This window comes from Bos grunniens, chromosome 11, assembly GCF_055505025.1.
Source record: "Bos grunniens cultivar Pamir isolate PY7600 chromosome 11, Bosgru_T2T1.0, whole genome shotgun sequence".
Classification (NCBI taxonomy): domain Eukaryota; kingdom Metazoa; phylum Chordata; class Mammalia; order Artiodactyla; family Bovidae; genus Bos; species Bos grunniens.
This window is the reverse complement of record NC_141175.1, coordinates 96,007,714-96,030,875: the sequence shown is the minus strand read 5'-3', so window position 1 is coordinate 96,030,875 and position 23,162 is coordinate 96,007,714. Positions and strand designations below refer to the sequence as shown.

At 55.0% G+C, this 23,162-nt stretch overlaps 1 protein-coding gene across 2 annotated transcripts; it reads right to left on the bottom strand.

Annotated features, from left to right (window-relative positions):
* Positions 1 to 3,832: 3,832 nt before the first annotated feature.
* Positions 3,833 to 22,573, bottom strand: EMX1 (empty spiracles homeobox 1). Of its 2 annotated transcripts, XM_086327609.1 has the most exons (3): positions 20,381 to 22,573; positions 14,377 to 14,561; positions 3,833 to 4,387 (listed from the first exon to the last, which is right to left on the bottom strand). In XM_086327609.1, exons 1-3 carry the CDS (start codon positions 20,892 to 20,894, stop codon positions 4,220 to 4,222), a joined length of 867 nt encoding a protein of 288 aa, XP_086183735.1. In that variant the 5' UTR covers positions 20,895 to 22,573; the 3' UTR covers positions 3,833 to 4,219. The 2 variants fall into 2 exon arrangements, with proteins under 2 accessions (XP_086183735.1, XP_086183736.1); XM_086327610.1 differs by lacking the exon at positions 14,377 to 14,561 and having other exon boundaries at positions 20,381 to 21,031.
* Positions 22,574 to 23,162: the final 589 nt, after the last annotated feature.

The following is a 23,162-nucleotide window of genomic DNA, read 5'->3' as shown; positions in this document are numbered from 1 at the left end:
CTTGCTCCTGCGCTTGCTTGGCCTCTTCAGGCCTGAAGGCCACATGGGTTCCCAACTGTTGCTAGTCCTGGGGTCCTGCAACATCTCTTGTTGGTTTCCCAAAAGGTGTTGATTCCCCTTTATTTAACTCTCTTCAAAGTGCTCCGTTTGAAGAGACCCTCTCTTTCTACTGGGCCCCTGGCTGATACGAAGGTGCTCCCTTCTACCGCTTCTAGATGGAAGTAAGTTCCTCTGCTGAGGGTAAGGGAGGAAAGGGGTTTGGGGGAGAACCCTGGAGAGAGGTTTGAGACACACCATGGAGAACAGGAATGGACCTATAAATGGGGTGAAATCTCAGCAGAGGGGCACCATGTAGCTCGCTGGTCCGATGGTCTCATGGACTCAGCTGCCAGGGCAGGTGGGAAAACGGGTTCAAGCAAGTGTGTGGTTTCTCCAGGTGCAACTAAGGAACAGCAGGACCAGGGGATGTCAGAGGATGGAGGGGCCCGTGAGGTGAGAGCGCGGATGGAGAGGAAAATCACGTGAGTGACGGGAAAGAGCATGTGGTCTGAGGGGAACGGACATCTGAACGTGGGATCAGAAAGCAGGTGGGATTCTGGGCTCTGACTTGCCCGAAGAGTGGGTGGTGGTGAGGGACAAAGCGGGTGAGAGGTTGGGGTACTGGATGGGTGTAGACCCTCAGGTTTTGAGAGGAGGTTCAGGACATCTGGGAGGACCGGGAGCCAGGAGCCACAGTCTTTGACAACTGAGGGGGCCGACTGGGACCCACAGCCACACACCCACACACACCCCCATGGTCACAGTGACATGCAGCACGCCCACAGCCCCACCAGACACTCCCAGACACCCTCACACGCACTCACCCTCACACGCGCCCCAGACAGCAGATGGGGCGCTCGGGTAATTGGTTAAACCTGTTCCCGATGTCTGGCTCCGCACTGGCAGCGCCTGTCTGACAGGAAAGCTGGCTGGGCCCCGCACGGCTCAGCCTGCTGGCCTTCCTCCCCTCCCCCGGGGGCTGCCCTGAGCAGCGCCCCCAGCGAGGCCTGTGGGCCCCGGCCTGGCTCCCTCCCAGGCAGAAGAACCCAGTTTATGAGTGAGGGTTCCACGAGCCCCACAGGAAGAGATCCCAGCACCTGTAGGGAGGAGCCCAACCATGGCTGCAGAGACCGAGGGACCAGGCCTGGAAAGTCCCACGGACAAGGGGACATGTGAAGATCATGCCCTGGGCGGGAGGCACGCCGCACAGGCCACCAGACCTGAGGACAGCTCCCTGCGTCCCTCCACCTCAGCCATGTGCCCCTGGGCTTCTCAAGGTGCTGTCAGTAGCTCAGCCTGCGGAACTCTGTGGGCCCTGGGAGGCCAGCCCGACCGAGGGCTGCGACTGAGTCGACTTGCCCAGGGAAGGCCTGCTGAGTGGTCCTGTCTGGCCGGCGGGGCTCGACCTGGTCCTCACCTCCGCAGGGCCCTGATCTCCAGCGGGAGGCGTGGTTGGGGGAGGGAAGGGAGCATCATTCCTCGCTGCTTCTCCCCTTCCCGCTGCATCTGTGTCTCTTCGAGAGAGACTTTGGTTTGTTCCCTGGAGAGGGCCCAAAAACTCCCAAATTAGCAAACCTGGCAAGCCCACAGCTCAGAAAATAGTTCATCCTGATTCCATGTTTTTCAGGCTCACAGAAGCCTTTATTAATGAAGTCACAACACCAATATTTACCGTCTGTGGGGAGAGGCACAACATGGGGCATGGATGGGAGTGCCTCGGGGACTCCCGCCCCGCCCCCTGCAGGCCTGGCCCGGGAAGATGGGCAGGTTTCCTCGAGTCCTTTCCAGCCCTTTATGGGGATGACAGGGGTGCTCTGCTGTGATCGTCCTGCATCCCCTCCCCCACCAAGTGAGAGAGGAAGAGTTTACCCACTCCTCCACCCCTGGTAGGGCCAAAAAAAAAGCCTCCTCTTCTTACCTTCACCCTGTCTGCGCATACATACTCCCCAGAGGTTATCCTGCCTGTCCGGGAGCGAGAGTTCACTGTGAGATTCAACTGGACTTACCCAAGTTAGGACTTTCAGGCTGTGAGGGAAGCATTTTCCTGGTTGATGTTTAGGAGGGAGGCATTGGGATGGAACACGGCCTTTAGGTTTCTGGCATTGACTGGACCCCCGAGAGACACTGACAGGCCCCAGCAATAGGACCTTCTGTGCTTAGATCGCTTCGTGTGCCTCAAGCAACAAAGCTTGGCCTTTGACATCTTTTCAACGACTTCAACATTGATCAACCCCCCAGGACATTCAAGGTACCAAGAATAGGCTAAGGAAAGGCACAGCACAGGCAAAACCCCTCGCTCACTGGGCAACAGGGATGACGTGGGTGAGACGGAAGCAGAGGAAACCAGGAGTGAAGGAGGAGAGGCCAAGGGCGGGAAAGAAGGGAGCAGAGTGGGGGGCTGAGCACGGGGCAGTGTGCTCCTATTTGGGCTTGAGGAAGAGAGGCCTAGGCACAGCACAGCTCCTTTGAAGTGGGCCTCATCCCTGACATCCACACAAATCTCATTATGCCCCCCTCTCCTCCCCTCCCAACTCAAACCCCTGGGATCCATTTACATTGCTTCCCAAGGTAGAAGAAACCTTGGTTGTTGGCAAAGGTGGGCAGTCCTAGAGAACAGGTAGGGCAATGAGTCAGCTGGGCATGAGGTGCTGGGGGGCATGGGGCGCCGCAGGCAGGCTGCTTGTGGGTCTGCAGCTCAGCAGAGGTCAGCTGGTGGCATTGACCAGGAACCAAAGAGAAGTCCTGGAGGTGGGTGCGAAGGCCCAGGCAGACGGCACAGCAAGGGAGGCGGGTGGGGCACGGACTGACCCTGGGGTAGACAGAGGGGACAGGACAGGGATAAGGGTGGGGAGGACTCAGAAAGGCAGGAAGAGCCATCAGAGGCACTGGGATGAAGGCAGGGAGGGGTGGGGGAGCCTAGGAGGGAATGGCCTAAGATGGAGAGCAGTGAAGCCAGATGGGGGGCATTGAGTTGGGCCGGGGGTGGCAGTAACCATGGGTGGTGACAGTCTTCAATTCCCACCCAGTGGGGAGGCAGAGGTGGGGAGCAGGGGTGTGGATCACGTGCGAGATGGAGCAGTAGAGGCAGGTCTGGCCATGGTAAGGGCCAGAGGCACGGGATACAGGTTGCGAACAGAGGTTTTCTTAGGATGAAGGAAACCTTGCTGCGTGACAAGCAGGAAAGACAAGTGAACAAATTGGAGGCAGACGAACTAGAGATCGGTGGGCCCTGCCTCGAGCTCTTGCCCAGGATGGAAGGCCCTAAGGCCCCAGGAACCAGTTGCAAGCTCAGCCTAAAGCCCTGTCTCTGAAGATTTCATCCACCCAGCAGGGCTCTGCAGGGGCAGGAGAGCATCCTGGTGGGGCAGGACTTGGGGCAGAGGTGGTCACCTCTGGGAAGGATGCCCCCTTTACCCAGCCGCATTTTTCCCTTGACTGGAGAAGTCACCAGAGCTCCATGCATGGAGAAGTATGGATGCTGTCTCCTCCTTGACCCACCTGGGCCTGATTCCCACCATTCATTAAGTTTGGGAAGACTTGAGCATAGCCTCCCTCAGAATACAGAGTGGTTCTTCCCTACGTCTAGCCTCAGTTTCTCTTGCTGTGGAGTTGGAGCTAGAGACCAGGGTCAAGCATCATCAAAAGAGAAGAGTCAGTGGATTGAGTCTCCAAGGCCCCGTCCAGATTCCCAGGCCCTGAACAAGCTTGCTCAGCCAGTTCCCCCTGTGGCTCTCAGAGCCAGAACCCACCACCCCAGGCTCACAGGCTCTGGGGTTGGAGCTGGATGCCCATGTCATTAAGAGAGAGACTTTTATTGTTCCCATAGGGAAGGGAGACACAAGGGGATCACTAAGAACTACAGCGGGTGCCTGCAAAATAAATTAAAACAGAAATGCGTCAAAACGAAAAGGAGATAAGAGAAATGGAGAGTGGCTGGGAGGCTACACTGCCCAGGCGGGCAGGCTCTCCAAGGAGAAGGTCGAGCAGTCCTGGGCCTCAGCCAGCCCATATCTTGTCCCTCTGTCGGTGGTGGCCCCAGGCTCCGAGCCCTCCGGGGCCGTGACCTGAGGCCTCCACGCAGCCCGGCCGAGGAGTGGCCAGAGTCCTGCTGGGCCCACCGGTGGGGGGGCCTGGCCAGCAGCGCGTGGCACTCTGCCCTGGTGGGATTCGGCTGCCCACCCTAGTCATTGGAGGTGACGTCGATGTCCTCCCCGTTGGCCTGCTTCGTGGCAATGCGCCACCGGTTGATGTGGTGGGAGCCCTTCTTCTTCTGCTCCGACTCGGGCCCTTCCTCCTCCAGCTTCTGCCGCTTGTACTTTGTCCTCCGGTTCTGGAACCACACCTTCACCTGGGCCGGGGAGGGAGGGGCACAGGTGAGAAACACCCAGCAAGCCCCCAGCAGCCACTCAGCCTTCAGGCTGGGCTGGGAGCTGGATGGGGAAACCGAGACCAGGGTTGTCTCCGCTGGCCGGTGCCACCTGATGGGTCTGGAGGTCTTCCCTTCCAGATGCAAATGAGGGGGGCCAGGGCACAGTGGGCCTGAGAGGGGCTGTTTTGCTGTCCCCTCAACAGAGGGGCAGAAAAGGCAACGGCACCCGACTCCAGTACTCTTGCCTGGAAAATCCCATGGACGGAGAAGCCTGGTAGGCTACAGTCCATGGGGTCGCTAAGAGTCAGACATGACTGAGCAACTTCACTTTCACTTCTCACTTTCATGCATTGGAGAAGGAGATGGCATCCCACTCCAGTGTTCTTGCCTGGAGAATCCCAGGGACGGGGGAGCCTGGTGGGCTGCCGTCTCTAGGGTCGCACAGAGTCGGACACAACTGAAGCGACTTAGAAGCAGCAGCAGCAACAGAGGAGAGGGAGGGGTCTTGGAGCTGCCGCGCATCCTGGTTCCTGCAGCCATCACATGGGTCTGGATGGTTAGGGTGAGCCCCACCCCAAAGTCAACCCTGTGCTCAGAGCAGCACGAAGAGGCAGAGCAGACACAGCTACTTAACCCAGAGGTGCTGTTCCTGCCAAGGGCAGTGTCCAGGACAGCGGAGCACTCTGAGGCCCAGAGACCCCACTGCTCGAGGCGCCAGCCTCTCATACCGTCCAGGTCAGTCTGTCTCACAAGAGGAGCCTGTCTTAGTAACCTCAGGTAGAATCCTCCATCCCGCCTCAGAGGTGGAGCTGGATGGGTGGGGAGTCCTGGAGCCTTGGGTGCCAGCTCCTCGGGGTAGTCTGAAATCCACCAATGGGGGCCTCATCCTCCTTACACATCGGGGTGTCTGCATCCCACCCAGTGCTCTGGACTTGCTGCCCCCACATCACCAGCCCCTGCAGCCCATCCAGATGTGGGAACAGGTCACACAAGGAATAGCTGGGAGAAATACCAGGGGACAGAAGTGAGCTCCTTCTTAAACACAGAGAGCCTCCCAGCTCATGTCAGGCAGTGAGAGCCCTGACAAGGGGAGGGGTCGGAGCCCAACAACTCTCCTGTGTGATGTGGAGGCAGGGCGGGCCCATGATGCTAAGCCCATCTCCTCTAGGAAGCCTCCCCAGACTCGGTCCCATCTCTCATCATCCATCCCTTCTCCCGCCTCCTCCAGCATTTGCTCAGTGCCCAGCACACGACAGCCCTTAACATCCTCTCCTGCATGATCTGGGAGGATCGTCCTGGTCCTTCACTAGCTTTATAGTTTTAGTTCTTGAGGAGTGTGGAGAAAACCTCACTTTGTCAACTCCTCCTGACTACACAGTCCTTTTCTTGGCCTTGCAGCACCAGGCCAGACCAGATCGCCCTCAGAGTTGGCGAGAGGGGTTGAGTGCTGATCATCTGCTGTGTTCCCTCCCCTCTCTGGATTTAAGTCCCTCATGCATAAGAGAGATGCTTTCTGGGGCCCTTTACAGCTTTAGGGCACCTTCTGGGCTTTTGTTCACAGGATACCTGGGGAAGGTGGTGCCAAGGGGGCAGGGTTATGAGGCATGGAGGGTTTCCTGAAATAACAGCACATTTAAAAAGCAAGTGGTAAAGAATCCGCCTGCCAACGCAGGAGACATAAGAGACGCGGGTTCGATCCCTGGTTGGGAAAATCCGCTGGAGAAGGGCATGGCAACCCACTCCAGTATTCTTGCCCGGAGAATCCCATGGACAGAGGATCCTGGAGCACTACAGTTCATGGGGTCACACAGAATCGGATATGACTGAAGCAACTAAGACAGACGCAGACAATTGCGGTTGGAGTGACCCGTGGCGCCCATACAGGTGGTGAGCGGTAGGTCATGTGTGTGGGACAACCGTAAGCACCTCGCTGCAGCAACAGCAGTGACTACTAAAGGGAGAACCTTGAATCCTGGGGTAGGGGGGCAGCTAAAGGCGATCCTCAGAGACACTACACAGATCTGTCCCTGCTCCCTGAGAATGGGTGAAAAGCACAGGCCTTAGCCACAAAGCCCAGAGCGGCAGCCAAAGCTGGGCCGGCACGCAGGCCCAGGGGGCAGCTTCATGCTCAGGATGCCCCGCCTTCCCATCCTGCAGACACTGCCCCCTGTTCCCTCCGTGGAGCCTGCCCCTCCCAGGGCCTCCATGGCACCACTGGTCCTGCCTGTTGGTTTCTGAGCACCAGGGTGGGTGTGAGGGCAGCCAGCGCTCCGTGCTACACAGGACAGCCACATGGACAGGAAGAGATGACTGGCCTTGGTGGACGGAGTGAGGGGAGGCCTCCTTCCTTCAGTTCCAGGGCTGGATTCAACCCATTGCCTGCATGTCCCAGCTCAGATAGATGGAGAAGATGGCAGATGCTCCAGGGGCAGGGCTTCTGGATTCCGTGCCCACCTTTCCTCAGGCACAGGGCTGGCTGGGCCCTGGGTGGTTCTCGGCACAACCATTTGGCAGCCAGCCTGGCCCCTGCCCCCCACCCTGGAGCCTACTGTGACTGTGCCAGCCCGTAGGCGGGTGAGCTCGCCCAGCCTGTGCAAGGCGTGTGTGTGACTCAGGCCTGGATGCAGGGCTGGGGCGGTATTCCTGAGAGCCCCAGGGGCTGGCTGAGGGCTAAGCATGGCCAGCCTGGTGATGCACCATCTGGGGCAGCACCAGGAACACAGGGCCCTTTCTGCACCTTCTCCCTCCCCCATGCATTCCCAAGTCTCCTTCCAAAAGGAGACTCATCTCTAGTTGCATGGGCCTAGCCTGCCACCCTTGCCCAGCATCACTGGCCCAAAGAGTGAAAGCTTCAGTGGTGGAACTTGGGGCACAGAGTATGTTTTCACACCAGGGACAGCTTCCTGGCCAACCCAAATGAAAAGCAATTCTGAATATTTTCTCCATGAAAATACTAGGGTCAAGGAGGCAGCTCTCTAGAAACGGGGACGAAAACTCTCTTCCCAGGCAGCCTGGCTATCTTCCGGAGAACAGCCTTGGGCTGAGTGTCCAGATGCTGTTTACAAAGACTGTAATAGCAAGGGGATGCTCATGACTTAGTGATATCAGTGAAAACGGCAGGATGCACAGTTTGGGCACAGTGTGATCACAGCCATGGAAAAACAAAGCCTATGCATAGGGGAAAAAAGACTAGAAGGAAATGTACCCAAAGTATGGGGGACCTGTCTTCTTTCCACACTTCCGACTTTTCTTTAATGCTTACTTGTAACAATTAATAGTAATTTTTTATTTGGCCAAAGAAAAGGAACTGGGCCCAAGTGTGGGAAGAGTTAAGAATGACACCCCATGAACTTTCCAGTCCAGCCAGGCAAATCTGGGGTCATCCCAGAACTCCTTCCCTAGAGGACAGAAGACCTAGAAAGGAGCCAGGTCACATAACGTGGCTACCAGCTCAGTGGCAGAGGGCCTTGGGAGGCTGCCTGCCCCCAACACTGGCATGCTACTCACCTTTCTTTAAGCCCAAGGCACATTTGGCTTTCTGACCGGGGAAGCCCTCACACACCTCTGAACCCTCTGGGTTTGGAGAGAGGTTCCTTGTGGCCTTCTAAGTCCCTACCATACTCAATGTCTCTCAGTCTTTCTGATAAGCAAGATCCTTCCAACAGTCTCCACTTCTGTCCAAGTTACACCACCGGGACCACTCTTACTTAGCCTTTGAAACTCTGTTCCCTGTCCCCGGACGTGGCCCGTTGCCTGTCTGTACTTCCTTAGTGCTTTTCTCTGTCTCCGTGACAGTGACTCCAGCAACGTGTTAATTTATTTGCTCAAACCTCTGTCTCCTCATCAGACAGTATGGGAACCTGGAGAACAAAAGTGGTGTGTTAGCTGGCTTTGGAGGCCCAGTGGGCATGTTCCAGGTATACTCAGCTGGCAGGGCAGAGGTGAAGTGACTGAGCCCTATGCTCTAGGAAAGAGGCACTGGTGCCCACCTGGAAAACAGGGGAAAATCAATGGTAGAGGGATTGGACTCTTAACTGGAAAAGGGGTTTGGAAATTTGCTAGAGAGATGGGATCCTTTCTTGGCTTACTTCAGTGGCCACTTCTATAAGAGGGTCAGTTCCTAATTCTTTCAGCTGTGGACTGAATTAACCACTTCTAGGGGAAGGTGGAGAGGAAGATCCATTGTTGAGGGGACAAGGGTCAGCTTGAATTAGGCTGACTGACTGATTCAGGTGAAACCGGTATGGATAAATGAATGAATGAAGGTACCAAAGCACTAGTGGACTGATCACTGGATACACCAATGAATGAAGATGTACGCGAGTGAATGGACAGATGAACTTACAAACAAGCAAACTATAGCTCCAGCCAATGTTTCAGGCTACCTTTGAATGAACCAGGTCTGGATCCCTTCTTTTCCTCCACTCCCCAGTCTTAGCCCGTCCTATCTGGGCCCCTGCACACTTTCAGGTGAATACCTGTCCTCTCCTCAAAGAGTTAAAAATCCTCTATCAGGGGCATTTGAGTCTTGTAACTCTGATACAAGAGGTTTCTCCTTATGTCCTACTGTTATCTCCTCTGTTTTAATTTAAGCCCGTGTCCTTCTATTCTGTCTCCCTCAGACACAGAGACACACCACTCTTTCTAGTCTGTCATCTTCAGACTAGACAGACGCTGGGAGGCATTAATCAAGCCACTCCTCAGCGCGCCTCCCTGCCCTCTCCACTGGGGATCCGCTTCCTAACATTTGACCACGTGAAGTGCTCCCACTCTCAAGGTCAAGCCCAATGCCATGCTAAGCTCACCCCTCACTCCCCCAAACTGACGTTGCCTCTGGCTCCTCATCAACCAGAGTCCTAACTCTTCCTAAGCTTTCTGGTTTCCTCCTCTCTCAGTCCACCCTGGATGCCTTCACTCTCAGGGAGACATCACAAGATTTGCCTATCTTCTCAGGACCACACCCTCAGAGAACCACTCCAGCCTCCCTTATCTCTCCTGTCCTCTCCTGCCTCCCACTGGACTCGTGGACCTTCAGAGGTGCAGAAGTTCTTGGAGAAGAGCCAAGACTTAGGGAAGGGATGAATCCATCTCAGAACACATGGTGAGCCAGTAACCTTTCCTAAAAATTCAAGTTCCTTGGATATCTCCCTTTTATCCTTCCCCCAAAGGGAGATATCCCAGGCGAGAAGTCTCCTTACCATGCCCTTCTGGGGAAAACCCATAAGCAGGTGACCACAAACTTCTGACTCCTAAGATCGCCCCCACCCATGCTCTTGGGCCCTAAGAAGGCAGCCACACTCCCACACCATCTTAATCCCAAACCCTCCCCCTTTCTTCCCACCAGTCTAGATGGCCCTCCTGTCTCCATGGCTGTGGTCTTCCAGGAGCCTTCCTCCCATGTAATCTCCCCTGACCTCCTCAGTCCACAGCTGTGGCTTCAATAGGACTCCAGTCACTCACCCCTTGCATGCCCTACCACTGTCTGAGGAATCTCCAAGGCCAAGAGACCACATTTCTGCATCCCTTTCCCTCACAATTCAGCTAAACTCAGCCAGGGTAGGTCAAGAAACACCTCCTGAACTGTCTGGAGTTGGAGGAGCAGCTAGAAATACTGACAAATCCATCAGCTGGAGCAACCAAATGCTTTCTCTCCCTCACCCTTAAAACTAATGTGCCCCCCCGCCCCCGACCATGCACAGAAGCTCACTGAGGTGCTCCATGCCATGCGTACCTATAGCACCTGACCTTTGGGCACTGATCACACTCAGCCCACATGTCCTCCACATTACGGGCACACATATGTTCGTGCATGTGTGCTAAGTTGCTTCAGTCGTGTCCAACTCTTTGCAATCCTATGGACTGTGGTGCTCCAGGCTCCTCTGTCCATGGAATTCTCTAGGGAAGAATACTGGATTGGGGAAATGAACTAGGCAGAGCTCCCCAAGCAGGCAAATGGGATTTTAGTATTTGTCTCCCTGCTAACTGACTGTGTGACCCTGGGCCAGTTACTTCATGCCATGCCCTCCTCTAGGGGATCTTCTCGACTCAGGGATCAAACCCATGTTTCCTGCATTGAAGGTGGATTCTTTACTGCTGAGCCACGAGAGAAGCCTCACACATATGTTACATATGCTCATTACACACACACACACAAGTTCACTCAAACTCGAGGGTCTGATCTAACCCAGGCCCAAGTCTGCCCCACCGGCCACCAGGATTGAATCTTAGATGGCCTTCACCCTGGTCAGACTGCTGGGCTGCGCTACAGCAGAGAGGAGCAAAGAGCTAGAAGGAAGAACTAGCCCTTGCCCAGGGCCCCTCCTTCCTCCTCCTGGATTAACCCGCGCCATTAATTCTACTCTCAACCAATTTAAAGCCCTAGCCCAACTAAAAAGCTCAGGTTGCCTACCCAGAGCATTCCATGCTAGAGCTTTGGGCATACAGATACCCCTGAACTCTGAACCCATACACCGATGTGCTTAACCCTCCCTGAAGTTTTATCCATGAATTGGTCAATAAAACTCCATCACCTATGACTGATCAACAATCAGCTATGATAGTGCAAGGGAATCACAGAAGCAGAGGGACAGAAAGGGAGCAGTCATGCCAAAGACTAAGGGGAATGACTGATAAAATTAGCATATGGATAAGTATACAAGTCAAGAGAAAACTGCCCACTCATTCAGTACATGTTTATGGAACATCTACTCCTCGCTGGTCACTGAACTGGCCCTGGAGCACAGCAAGAAAAAGGAAGGCTTGCCCTCTGTCTCCCAGAGCTGAGATGCTCAGGCCTATTGTTCATTAGGATCACCCAGAGAGCTACTTTATAAACTTCCCTGGGTCTCACCCTGGAACTCCTAAGAGAACCTCCTGAGCAGGCTCTAGGAATCCGTATTTCAAGATTTCTTTGAGAGATGGATGCAACCAGTGTATATATAGTCTGACAGGTGGCATGGCAGGTTATTAAACAATAGAAAAATCCTACATATATTGTGATATGCAGGAGATATGCTGTGAGTCCTGAGAACCTGGAAGACAGATTATACAGAAATACAGAGAAATAGAATATAGATAAGCCAGATGCTCAGGGCTAGAAAGAACCCTGGAGTTCATTTTATTCAACCTTACAGATCAGGAACTGAGGCCCAGAATAAAAGACAAAGCAAGAGTTGATGAGATGATAACCATTATAGACATATGCATATACTGTCAGCTGCTAAAGATCCATAGAGATGGAAGTTTGACATGGATGGTAGATATATAGAAGGTAAAATAGAGTAGATGATAAAGAGATAACCAACAGTTGGGTAAATAGGAATTATTGTTCACAGGAAAGATAGAATTAATAATAAATAGGAAATATAAATTAACCAGCTTTGTGGAGGTAATTTAATGAGAGTAGACAGAAGTATATGGCTAGATATAAAATAGCTATCTGTGAGGGACAGAACAGAGAGCTCTGAGAGACAAATATAGATATTGACAGTAGAAATAGATGGCAGGGGGCTGATGGGAATGACTGAAGCTTGACAAATAGCTGATAGCTAGATTTGACAGGTAAGCTTGCCTGGCAAATACAGCGAGATGGATAGATAATTAGTTAATTATATAGCCTAGGTCCAAATGATAGTTACAAAAGGGACAGAAAGCAGCTCTGCTGATGAAAGAGACTGAACTAAGAATCAGTAATTCCAGGTGGAGACCTTATTATAACAATAATTTGACATATTACTTTCAGCAAAGGGGAGAGAAGTACTGGGGATGCTAATGAATATTATTTGAGTTCAAGTTAGGTATCTTTGATCCTTAAACCTATTTTATGAACGATGAAACCAGAACTCAGAGAAGTTGAGTAACTGGCCCAAGGTCACACAGTTAGCAGGGAGGCAAATACTGAAATCCCATTTGCCTGCTTGGGGAGCTCTGCCTAGCTCATTTCTCCATCTTAAAGGCCTCACCTGGAAAGACAGGATTCTAACAAGGAGGTTTCTCAGGCTCAAATATCCCACAGTTCTATTATTTTGTTTCATATGCTTAAACCAGCTCATTTATCGATGCAACAAGATTAGCCATGAGTTTTGATAGTTAACAAAGCTGGATCCATTTTATTTTCTATCTGGTTTTCTTTTAAATATATGTTTAAGCACCTTCTAATAAAAATGAGAGGAAACAAGCATTAGGTTTACTAACTGGCATTGTTAGGCCCAAATATTGACAGGCAGATAAGTTCAGTTGAAAGAAGGTTTATTAAAAATGCTCTCACTGAACTAAAAAAATGGAGGTTTAAAAACAATGACATTATTTCAACAAGTGTTAATCTGTGGGTGGTGGACATAAATGGTTTTGTTTTCTTACACTTCTGCAATTAAATTTAATAACTAATAAATTTAAATGAAGGTACTATAAATACCATTCTTAAATGACACCTTGTTTTAAACAAAAATTTTAAAACGTTTGCGAAGAGGGGAAAAGTGGGTGTTATTTTATTAACTTGTTTTTTAAAAGTACCTTAAAAAAAAAAAACGTTTTTAAAATTTAAGTCCGTTTTTTTGTGAGCTTGATCTCTGCAGTTAGAACAGACCGGCTAGCAAATCTGAAAAAGCCCGGGTCGTGCCGCAGAGACGGGAGCAATGCATTGATGAAACAGGGCATGAGACAGGTAGGACATAGATACCCACATGCGTCGTGAGCGGGAAAGAGTGAGGTCGGGGCCGGGGACGAAGTTGGGTTTGGATTCCCACATGAAGCCTTCTATCTAGCCTCGCTACCCAGGAGACCCCAGGCTGCACACACACACCCCAACCCCGCCCCCAGCCCGGCACCATCTCTCTGCCGGGACTCGGGTGGAGGATGGTGCTGTGAGAGGAGAGCAGAAAAAGGAGCAGAAGATGAAATGCCGGCGGCGGGCGAGAGCTGCTGGGCCGCCAGCCGACCTCTCTCTTTGCGAGTATGGAAGCTGTCGGGGACGCGAGGGAGTTAAGGTCTCCCAAAGCCAACCTAGTTACAGAAATTCGCCTCCAGGGCAGCAACCAGCCACCCCAGCGCGCTTGACTCCGGGCGGACCGAGAGCTTTAGCGGTGCTTCCAGACAACATTTATTTATGCCAAAGTCTTTACTTACAATAAGGCCAAATCTGCCTCCCTATACTTCCCTTCTAGTTCTTTAATTCTTTAAAATCAATTACAAAAACACTACGTGGTGATTGTAATTTCATCCAGTTCAAATTCCTTCAATGCCACCGCAGTTTATTCCCTCCCCAACTCAACAGCCCTTCAAGTGATGAAAACAGGCCCTGAATACCAGAATCTACTTTCCCACCGTTTCCAGGTCCCGCCGACGCCCGCACACACACACCGCCGTTTCAGCGCAGTGCCAGTCCGCCTGAGCAGAGACCAGGGCCGGCCTCGGACCCCGGGCAAGGGCGCGCACTCCCGGCTAACCTTCTGCTCTTTATAGCCCGAGGACCCGTGGTCTTTCTCCCCACCGCGAGGCCTTCGCCCCCGTCGCCCCTGCATGGCAGCGGAGCCAGTACGGGACAGGCCTGGGCACCGCACACACCTCCGAGCGCCCCCAGAACAGTGGCGGGAGAAAGGCTGCAGTCACCGCAGGGCTGAGAGGACACCAGAGGGCCCGGGCGGGCGCGGAGTGACCGCGGCGTGGGTGTTCCGCGCCCGGCCGGCACCCGAGGGCGCCCGCCGCCTCCTGACAGCTGGCACCTCCCGTGGGCTGTGTGAGCCGGGTCGGAATAAGGTTTGATCCCAGCCTCCGGGTAGGTCCTTAGTACTTAATAAAAGTCTTGTGGCCCCTTCGAGGCTGTACGCAGTCGGAGGGAAGGCAGTCATGGCGGGGGCGCCGCAGGGGTGGCGGGAGGAGCCGGGGCCGGCTGGGGGGCGAGGCCGGCCTCTCCGGCACCCGCCCGGCCCACCTCCACCTGGCCCACGGGCGCAGCGCGGACCATTCATTACCTGCGTCTCGGAGAGGCTGAGGCTGCCGGCCAGCTGCTTCCGCTCGGCGCCCACCACGTAGTGGTTCTTCTCGAAGGCACGCTCCAGTCGCAGCAGCTGCGAGGGCGAGAAGGCCGTGCGGATCCGCTTGGGCTTGCGCGCGAAGGGGCCGTGCAGAAGCAGCCCGTCCTGGGGCACGTCGCTCGCTGTGGCCGCGTCGCCGACGGCAGATACAGACAGAGAGAAGGGCACCGTGAGCTGCGGCCCGGCAGCCCGCGAAGCCGGCCAAGCTTGGCCCTCGCGCCTCGCTCGCACACGCTCCGGAGCGCTCCGCTGCACTCTCCAACCCTTGACACACGCACACCCACGTCTAGGCTTTCCCCTTTGCCGCCCTTTCTTTAAGTCCACTCCTCTCCCCGAAACCTCCTCCTGGCTGAGAGCTATCGGGTCAGGGGACGCCCAGAATCAGCGGGGCGGATCACTGTTGGGCCAAGAGGCGGGCCGGGGTCTGGAGAGGCACCCACACAGTGCCTGAGCAGCCTAAGACACCAAGGGAAGCTCTCTTTGTCTGGTATGCCCAGTCGTGTCTCCCTCAAAGTGGACCAGGGGTAGAGACAGGGTTGGGTGTCAGGAAAGTGGCAAGGGGCACAACCTGGCTGTCAGATGTCCCCGTACCAAACGCAGATTCAAGAACTGAGGGTATCTTAGGAACTCTCCCTTCACACCTGCTTAAATCAGCCTTGCAGCTAAATGCTCAGGCTACTAGCCCATAGAAAATTCCTGCCAACAAGCGGAGACTCTGCCTTGCAAGTGGTAAAAATAGGCCAGGGGCCAGGTCAAAATCCAGACAGCATCTGGAGGTCTCCAGTTAGGTTACTTCTTCCCAATATCCCACCTCTCTCCCCCCAGGTCATCAGATAAAATCCTCTTCCTGCAGACTTACTGCTCTCTGGTGGAAAAAGACCTTGCTTCATCCCTGAATAATCTTGTGCTGAAGAGATGTGTATAAATAACTAGATGTCATCTTTCTCCCTAATAGATATAGATATATTGGTTTCTGCATGGGCGTATGTAAATATATGCTCCAGCCTCCCTACTGTCTTTTTCTCCTAGAATGTAACAGTCCCTTGGCAAATGTTGGCCATCATGGGGACTCAGCTGCTACATGCAGGACGAGGGCTGACATTGGGCTGAATAGGGCTGAGGTAGTAGGGTCAGGAACTACAAAAGCTGGAACAAGCTTCCATCCACAGCCCCAGTCTCAAGGAATCCCCCCACTAGGCCCTCACACAACCTCTGCCTTGGTTGCACATGCCAACAAGACTGGAAACAGGCCCTGACACCATCCATGGATTCCCATGCAGTGACACATACTAGTACCCTAACCCACCAAGAATGCAGAGCACTGCATGAAATGTTTTGACAGTTAGCAGTTGAGATTGGCTGATCCAATTAATTTCTTCAGAAATGGCCACTGGTTTGACTCAATTTGATTTGTTGTTTTGTTCTTAAGACAATTGTTTGGATAATTCAGTTGAGCTCTCCCATCTCTGGAAATATCTCTGTAAGTGAGGCAAGGGCACATAATTGAGATGCTGTTGCTACAGCTCTCCAGGTAACTGTTCATGTCCCTCTGCTGGTGGAAACTGCCTGACCTGATTTTCTCCAAGTCTATGGGCTTTGGACATCTACATAGGAAAACTTGATTGCTGGGGTTTTCTGGGGAACAGCGTTGCCTAGGAATGAGTGGCTAATGCCTGGGTGGGTGGGGGGAGACAGAGTCCCCTGAGAGGGAGAAGCTACTAACTTCCAGTTGCCTTATCCATTCCAAGTGACTGGATCTATGCTGCTACAAAAGTGAGTGGGATCACATCACAGGAAGATGGAGGGGTGGGAACGTCCTGCCCACTGGGTCCTTCAAGGTGGGGGCAGAGTCTCAGGCCTGACAGAAGGAAAAGTTTAGCTTGTGGTGATGGAGGGGACAGATGATTAGGGGAGGTGGTCTGGCAGAGAGGGGTAGGAGGGAGAGAAAGGAGGAGAAGGATCCAGGTGCGGAAAAGGATTACAGCCTCAAGTGGGAGCCAGTGTGATGAGGCCAGAGAAAGGTAGGAGAGGTGGGTGGGAAGCAAACACTCCTTGTTGATGTTAAAATAAATTGCTTCAAAAAACAATAGCATTCTGAGCTCAAGTCAAACACCAACAGTGGTTTTCTCTGGACAAATGAGCTGGAGAGGGACAGAAAGCCTAGCACACCCCTGTGATCACAGGCTTTGGCCTCAGCAACTTGACGGGGCCCAGGCTGGTCAGAAATGATGTGGCAGTGTGGAGACACCCTCGATTTGTGATTTGTGAGTGAATGGGATGCAGAAGTGTGAAGGGTAGTGTGGGGCTGAAAAAGCAGGACTGCAGCCTGCCTAGTGTGTGATTTGATGGGTGTTTTATAATTCTGTGCTGTGTGTTGGTCACTTGTGCGGTAGAGTTCTCTGTGTTTGTCTTTATAAACCCAAAGTGGAGGATGGAAACAACAAGCTTCTCTGTCCTGACATACACAGGACCATTTGGCTCAACGCTGGCTATTTTAGGGGAAAGATAGACTGCTTGGGGTCTTCTTCAGCTGGGGAGAGAATAGCCATTGTAAGTTCACTGTAATCCCCCGAAGGGGCGGGGAGCATGTGTTCTGTAATCTGTGTGTGCATGTGCAGAAACACAGAAGTCCTGACCCAACCAAGAGGAAGCAGAGACCAGGAACAACTACTCAAGAGGCTGAGTACTGATGAAAGATATGATTTCAAAAGAAGCAAGGGCTTTTTCCTGTAAGGAAGAGTATGTTTAGTACAAAATTAACCATCCTGAGAAATTGATTAATAGTTTCATGTTTCTATAAGAACCAGGGTGGTGCCTATGAGCCTGGGCCACTCTCACTCTGATCTATGGAGAAGGGACCTCAACCGTCCCTACCATGGCTTCAGTTTGCCTTAACTGGACCACAAGGGCAGAACACGCTCTCGGACTGGGGTTGCAGTGTGGCCTGTTTAGAGACAGTCTGTGAGAGTAGGCTGTCAGTTTCAGGCAAGGACACGTGGGAAAGTGGAAAGGGGCTGGCTGAGTCTTCCCTGTAGCTAGTAACTGAACCCCACTCTGCCCCGTTTTCCTCCAGCCTCTCTCTTTAAGGCAATGGCTGGGAACTAGCAATCGACGTTCCCAGGACTGAGGTGGCAGGAACTGGGAACTAGGGATTCGAAGGCCTGGGGCCCAAGCTGCAGTGCCTCCTGGAGATGTTATGGCAAGCTGGGGGCTCTGGGCCGGATGGCGAGGCGGAGAGGCCTGGGGCTACGAGAAGGAGAAGCCCGCTCGGGAACGGAGATAACCTATTCCCCCCTCCTCCTGCCGGAACAAAGGCTCTCTTTGAAGCACCGGCCCATTACCACCACCAGTCCCGAGGGCCTAATCTCCCACGGCCCCCTCCCGCCTCAGCTTCCCGGCCTGGAAAGTTCCTGCTGTCCGAGGGAAATAGCACCGAAGTGCGGCTAACTCGCTGTCTCCTCCAGCCCCTCCTCTTCAGGCCTCGAAAGCCGCCTCCGGCTTCGGGGTCCCGCCGCCTGGTCCCGACCATTCCGTGCTGACTTTTCTTCTCCCAGCGCCTTACTCAGCGGAGAAGCCCTACCCTGCGCGCCGGGACCGCACTGTTGGAGAGCGCTGCGCACAGAACGCAGACGTCTTCCTTTTCGTTCGTGTAGGGTTTTGCTTCTTGCATTAAAACGGGGCTGAAATGAGCATCGCAGAGACCCGGTTCTCTAGAAAACGCGGCGCCGGAGGGCCTGAAATGACTCGGCTCATATCCCCGAGGGCCCCCGAAGACGCAAGGACGCTGGGGCCGCAAGGCGTCTGCCCCGACGCTGACCAGCCCTGAAGCCAAAACCTCTCAGAATTAAAAAAGTCATTCCGTGCCCAACGGATTCTCGTGTTCAAAAATGAGACCACATTTGGCTCCATCTCCGCGTCCAGACACAGTTCTTGGGAGAAAAATGCAACCGTTTTTGCAACTAGACAACGTGCCCGCCGGGGCTGAAGGCTCAGGGAGCGGCGGCAATTTCCGAGAGGATTTTGCCGAGGATTTATTCAGCCTCGCCTGACTGGGGATGCTCAGAGCCGGAGCTGGATCTCTTACAAGGCGTTCCCGACCTTTGGTGCCACGGCCCTCGAACCCTAAAAGCCGGTGTCGGCGAGGTCAATGGAGGGAAAGGAAGCGCAGAGGGCATGGGGCGCCCGGTCTAAAGCCGAGGGCGTTGCCGGGGAGGCCATCTCCGAGTGAGCAGAGACTACAGGGGTCAGGACCGGTTCTGCCCTCTTCTTCGAGCTCCTGTCCCTCCTCTGGTCTGCTAACCTCCGGTCCCTCCGCCGCCCCAGCCCGAGGGTTTACAAACAGCCGCGACTTTCAAATTGGCCTGCAGTCGCCAAGTTTTAGAGACCGGGGACCCAGCCCATGGAGGACCGAGGTGGTTTGCTCAATTTAAAATAATACTTAATTTTATCAGTAAACATTGATTTTAATTGACAGACTTCTTTCCCATAGCAGCTGACACCATAGGCATTTTTTGTTGTTGTTCCGGATGATTTGGGCAAATCTTTGAAATCCCCAGAGCAGACAAGGCTTCCCACAAAAATTCTTGCTCAAACAATTACATTACCTTATTTTGTGGGATTTGCTGGGTCAGTATCTATTAGCCAGATGGGACTCAGAAAATTGACAAATTGGGGTGGGGAAAGCGGCTTTCCATGATACAGTTAAGCATCTATAGCCAGAGTTTCAAGAGGTCATTTTCTTCTGTTATCTAGATAATTGTACTAAATACCCAATTTATTTTGACTGTGTAGATCCAGTTTACCACCAGATCAGCCAAAGCTCTAATCACGTCCTTTTCACTTGTTTTGCTAAGAGCCAGTTTACCTATCTCTGAGTCAGGAAACCTAAGGCTGAGGTCTGGTCTACACTAACAAAACTGAAAACTAAACCAATTACTGCACAAATTAAAACCACTCCAAAAAAAGTGAGGGGGGGGCGCAAGAAGAAAGAAAAGAAAAAACCAATAAATACAAAGAAGAAAGCGAACTCCAACTAATGGAACTCTTTGCTTGGAGCAAGTCAGACTACTGAAATCTGTGTGTGTGTGTGTGTGTGTGTGAGAGAGAGAGAGAGAGAGAGAGAGAGAGAGAGAGAGAAAGAGAGAAGTGGGGGATCTTCCTTACCAATCCCATTGCCCAGTGCAGACTAGGGGGCTCAGACTGCCTACGACCTTAAAAGCCCTCTGCCCCCGCCCCCTGCCTGGGAGGACTTCAGTCGGTACCCTAGCAGCCTGTCGGTTCCCGGAGTCCTCGAGCGTCGCGGGAAGTCGGTTTGCTTTGGCAAACCTTCCCACCCTGGGTCCGAGAGGCACGTGAGACTTGGAGAAGTCGGGCCGAGGTTGCTGAGAAACATCCCCAAACAGAGGAGCACTGAACACTGAACATTAACTCTCCAGTTTTCCCTCCCCTCTGCCCCTTCTTCCCACAGAATCGGGGCAAGCAGGCGGACTTTCCCCTGTCTCCTTGCGCCAGCGAAGGCGGATCCCTGGGAGTTGGTGGTGGAAGTGCGAACGTAGTATGGTCCCAGGTCCACCTGGGTCGGAGGGAGGGCGGCCGACGCTGAGTTCTCTGGGATGGGACTGGCTCAGCCTAGACACATTAAGGCAGGCCGCAGGGAGGACCAGGAGAGGCTCCAAGGATGCGCCCGGGCTTGGCGTCCGGACCGGCATCATTCCTGGAAAAGCCTGGAGGTCCCAACCTGGTTCTCTGGGAGGGAACCCAACGCGGCAGAAGAGCGAATGGATCTGGCGCGGCTCTTCCCTGCTCAGGAATCGGCCTCTGTGGACCTGCAACCTTTTCTGACACAACTTCTGAATGGCCCCGGACTCCCCCGAGCCTTCCCCGCGCCGCCGCAGCGCGGGCGCCGGCCCGCCGCCGAGGCGGGCACAACGTGGGCACTCACCCTGAAAACGGTGGCCGAAGAAGCGGTTCCGCAGCACCCAGGGATAGAAGTGCAGAGGGTCCCGGTGCTGGGCGCCGAAGAAGGAATGCGGGGGCTGCAGCGGGGAGGCGCCCAGCTGGTGCGCCGGGTGCACGGTCAGCGCGTGGTGGTTCATGGCCTCGGGGAATACGAGCTCGGGACCGCCGTAGAGCGAGCGGCCGGCGCCCGCGGCGGCGGGGAAGCCGCTCACGAAGGCCGCTTCGGCTGCGCTGGGGTGAGGATAATTGAGCGCCGTGGGCCGGAGCGGCTCCTCCGAGGCGGCCGCCGCCAGGGGATGGGAGCCTGCGCCGCCGCCGCCAGTGCCCCCTCCAGTGCCGCCGTCCTTGGCCACCAAAGACTCGATGGTAAAGCCGCGCTTGGCTGTGGGCTGGAACATGGTCGCGGCCGCCAGAGCCGAGCGAGGCACCCGGGCTCTGGGGAGCGCTCCGCGTCCTGGCGCCGCCGCCGTGCGGGGTGTGCACCCAGCCAGGCACATGCACACACACCAGCACCCTTCACCTCCCCCGCCCGCCCGCCCGCGCTCAGCCCCTGCCCACAAGCCAGGCGCGGAGCGGCGAGGGGCGTGCGAGCCAGCGAACGCGGAGTCGGGCCACGGCGCGAGGCTAGGCGCGCCGGCCTCTGCGGCCAAGCGGGCAGCTCCCGGCGCCGGCACCGGCGCGGGCTCCGAACGAAGCTACGAGCTGCTTCTACCGCCTGGGGACTGAGCCCGGCCCCTTCCCTTCCGAGTCCAGCCAGGACCGACCCCCGCCCCCGGTCCTCCCAGCAATGTCCTGCCCGGCCTCGGCCACCGCGCTGCTAGGCGAGAGTTAGCGGGCACCTGCCCCGCGCTCGCCCATTGGCCGCCGCTCACCTGCCCCAAGGTGGGGGGCGGGGCGGGGCGGGGCGAGGGACCGCGGGAAGGGAAAGGAGCCAGCAGTCGGAGGCAAAAACCGGACTGGAGCTTGTGCCGGGCGAGCTAGGCCTCCTCCTGCTCTCCCGTCTTTTCGCATCTCTGCCCTTTAGCTGAGTCTGGCGGCAGCCGCAAGCGTCTCCACCCAGGCGGGAGCCGAAGGAGGTGTGTGAGGGGTCTGGGGCTTGGGAGAATCTCCAGCCCCACTCCCCAGTGTGTAAATCAGTTGAACCCTCTCCAGTTCGTCCCGGGATGTCGTTTCAGTTCTCAGATAACTTGAATTCGAGTGCAATGTGGGTGTTTGGGGTCCAACGAATAGATTTCTCCTGAGAACTTGCTCCCCTGGCCGCTAGGACCCTCGGGATCTTCCATCGTCCGTCTCCTGGGACGCAGTCTGAAGCCGCGGCCTTGTTCCTGAGGTTTCTCGTTTTCTGGGTGGTAAGGGGGACAGCTTCGGAAAGCAGACGCGCAGTTATTTTCAGAAGAGGCCAGGCCAGGGAGAGCGCTGGAGGAGCTGGCGGAGTGGTCACCCAGACGTCTCAAGCTGCAGTTCTCCGGGATTGGAAGCAGGACCTTGGCCCAGCTACGGGCATCGCGACCGGCCCGCAGGGCCATCTGCTTTCTTCGTCTTCTCTGATTGTGGAGCTCAGGTGCAGGCGGTCCAGGACAGGCCGGGGCCTTGAAGACACTGTCTTACGTTGGAGGTGGCCGAACAGTCCACAACCAACGCCTAAGACCCTCCAAGAAGACACACAGACCATCCCGGGAACGTAGCGGCCACCTGGGCTCCTCCGACCCTCACCTTCCACTCGCGAACGCGGAGCAGCGGACTACTCTACTCCAGCCAGTTTCCACTTCGTGCACTAATTCGTCGGGGATGAGAGGGCAGTTGGGAACGAGAACAAATACTCAGCAAACTTTTCCACCGGGGCCTTCCAATATCCAGGCCTAAGAGGACACTAGGCGGTGATGGGGAGGCTGGGACCCGCACCCTGCCAGTGCACTGCGAGAAGCCGACCTGCTTCCTCGCTGCTGCCCGGCTTAGTCAGAGCGGCCTGGCCGCGGCCCGGGTGCGCGGATTCAGGCAGTGCGTCCCGGCGCCCAGAGGCCAGAAGGTCCTCGTGCCGCGAGGCTCTGCAAGGACTCCAGGCCAGGTCTTGAGAGTGGCCTGCCGAAACGCCCGCAGTCTCGGCCGGGGAGAGCGCTCCGGGCGCCCTTGTTGCCACAAAGCGGGTTAAAGTCTATTTTCCACTCGACTGGTCCGAAAAGCCCCCGCGCGCCGAAGCCGTTCCGGCCCCCATGGGAGAGGTGGGGAGGAGACGGCGAGGGGGTGGGGGGAGACTGCCGCACCCTGCAGCCGGTCGCGTCCAGAGCAGACCCGGGCGGAGCACCTCGGAGGCGCCCCAGAAACACCTGAGGAAGGACTCGTTACTGAATTCGTGGCGAGGGCTTGTGTCTCTTTTACTGGCCCCTCCAGATCTTTCTGGCTCACTGTGCTGGTCTCTCCGTTTCTGGCTCAGGCTGTCTGTCTCTTTCTCCCTTTCCTGCCTCTTTACCGCCCTCTCTCCCACCACCGCTTTCCCTCTGTTTCTTCCCCCTCTCCCTTTGCCTCATCCTCCGTTCCGGGTAAGGAGAAGCTCCCTGAGTGGGGATAAGGACCTAACCAGGCCATATCGCTGGGGTGGTGAGGGCGCGAAGCTGGGCAAAGACGTGGAACCGAGATTTTCGTTCTGTGTGGAAGGAGACAACGTGAATTCTGCTGGAGCAAGGTCCCCGCAGGGAGCCAGGTTTAGCTGGATAAGCATCACCCGGGCCTGTTCTCTGAATGTGGCTAGGAGGGACTAAGTGCTTGGG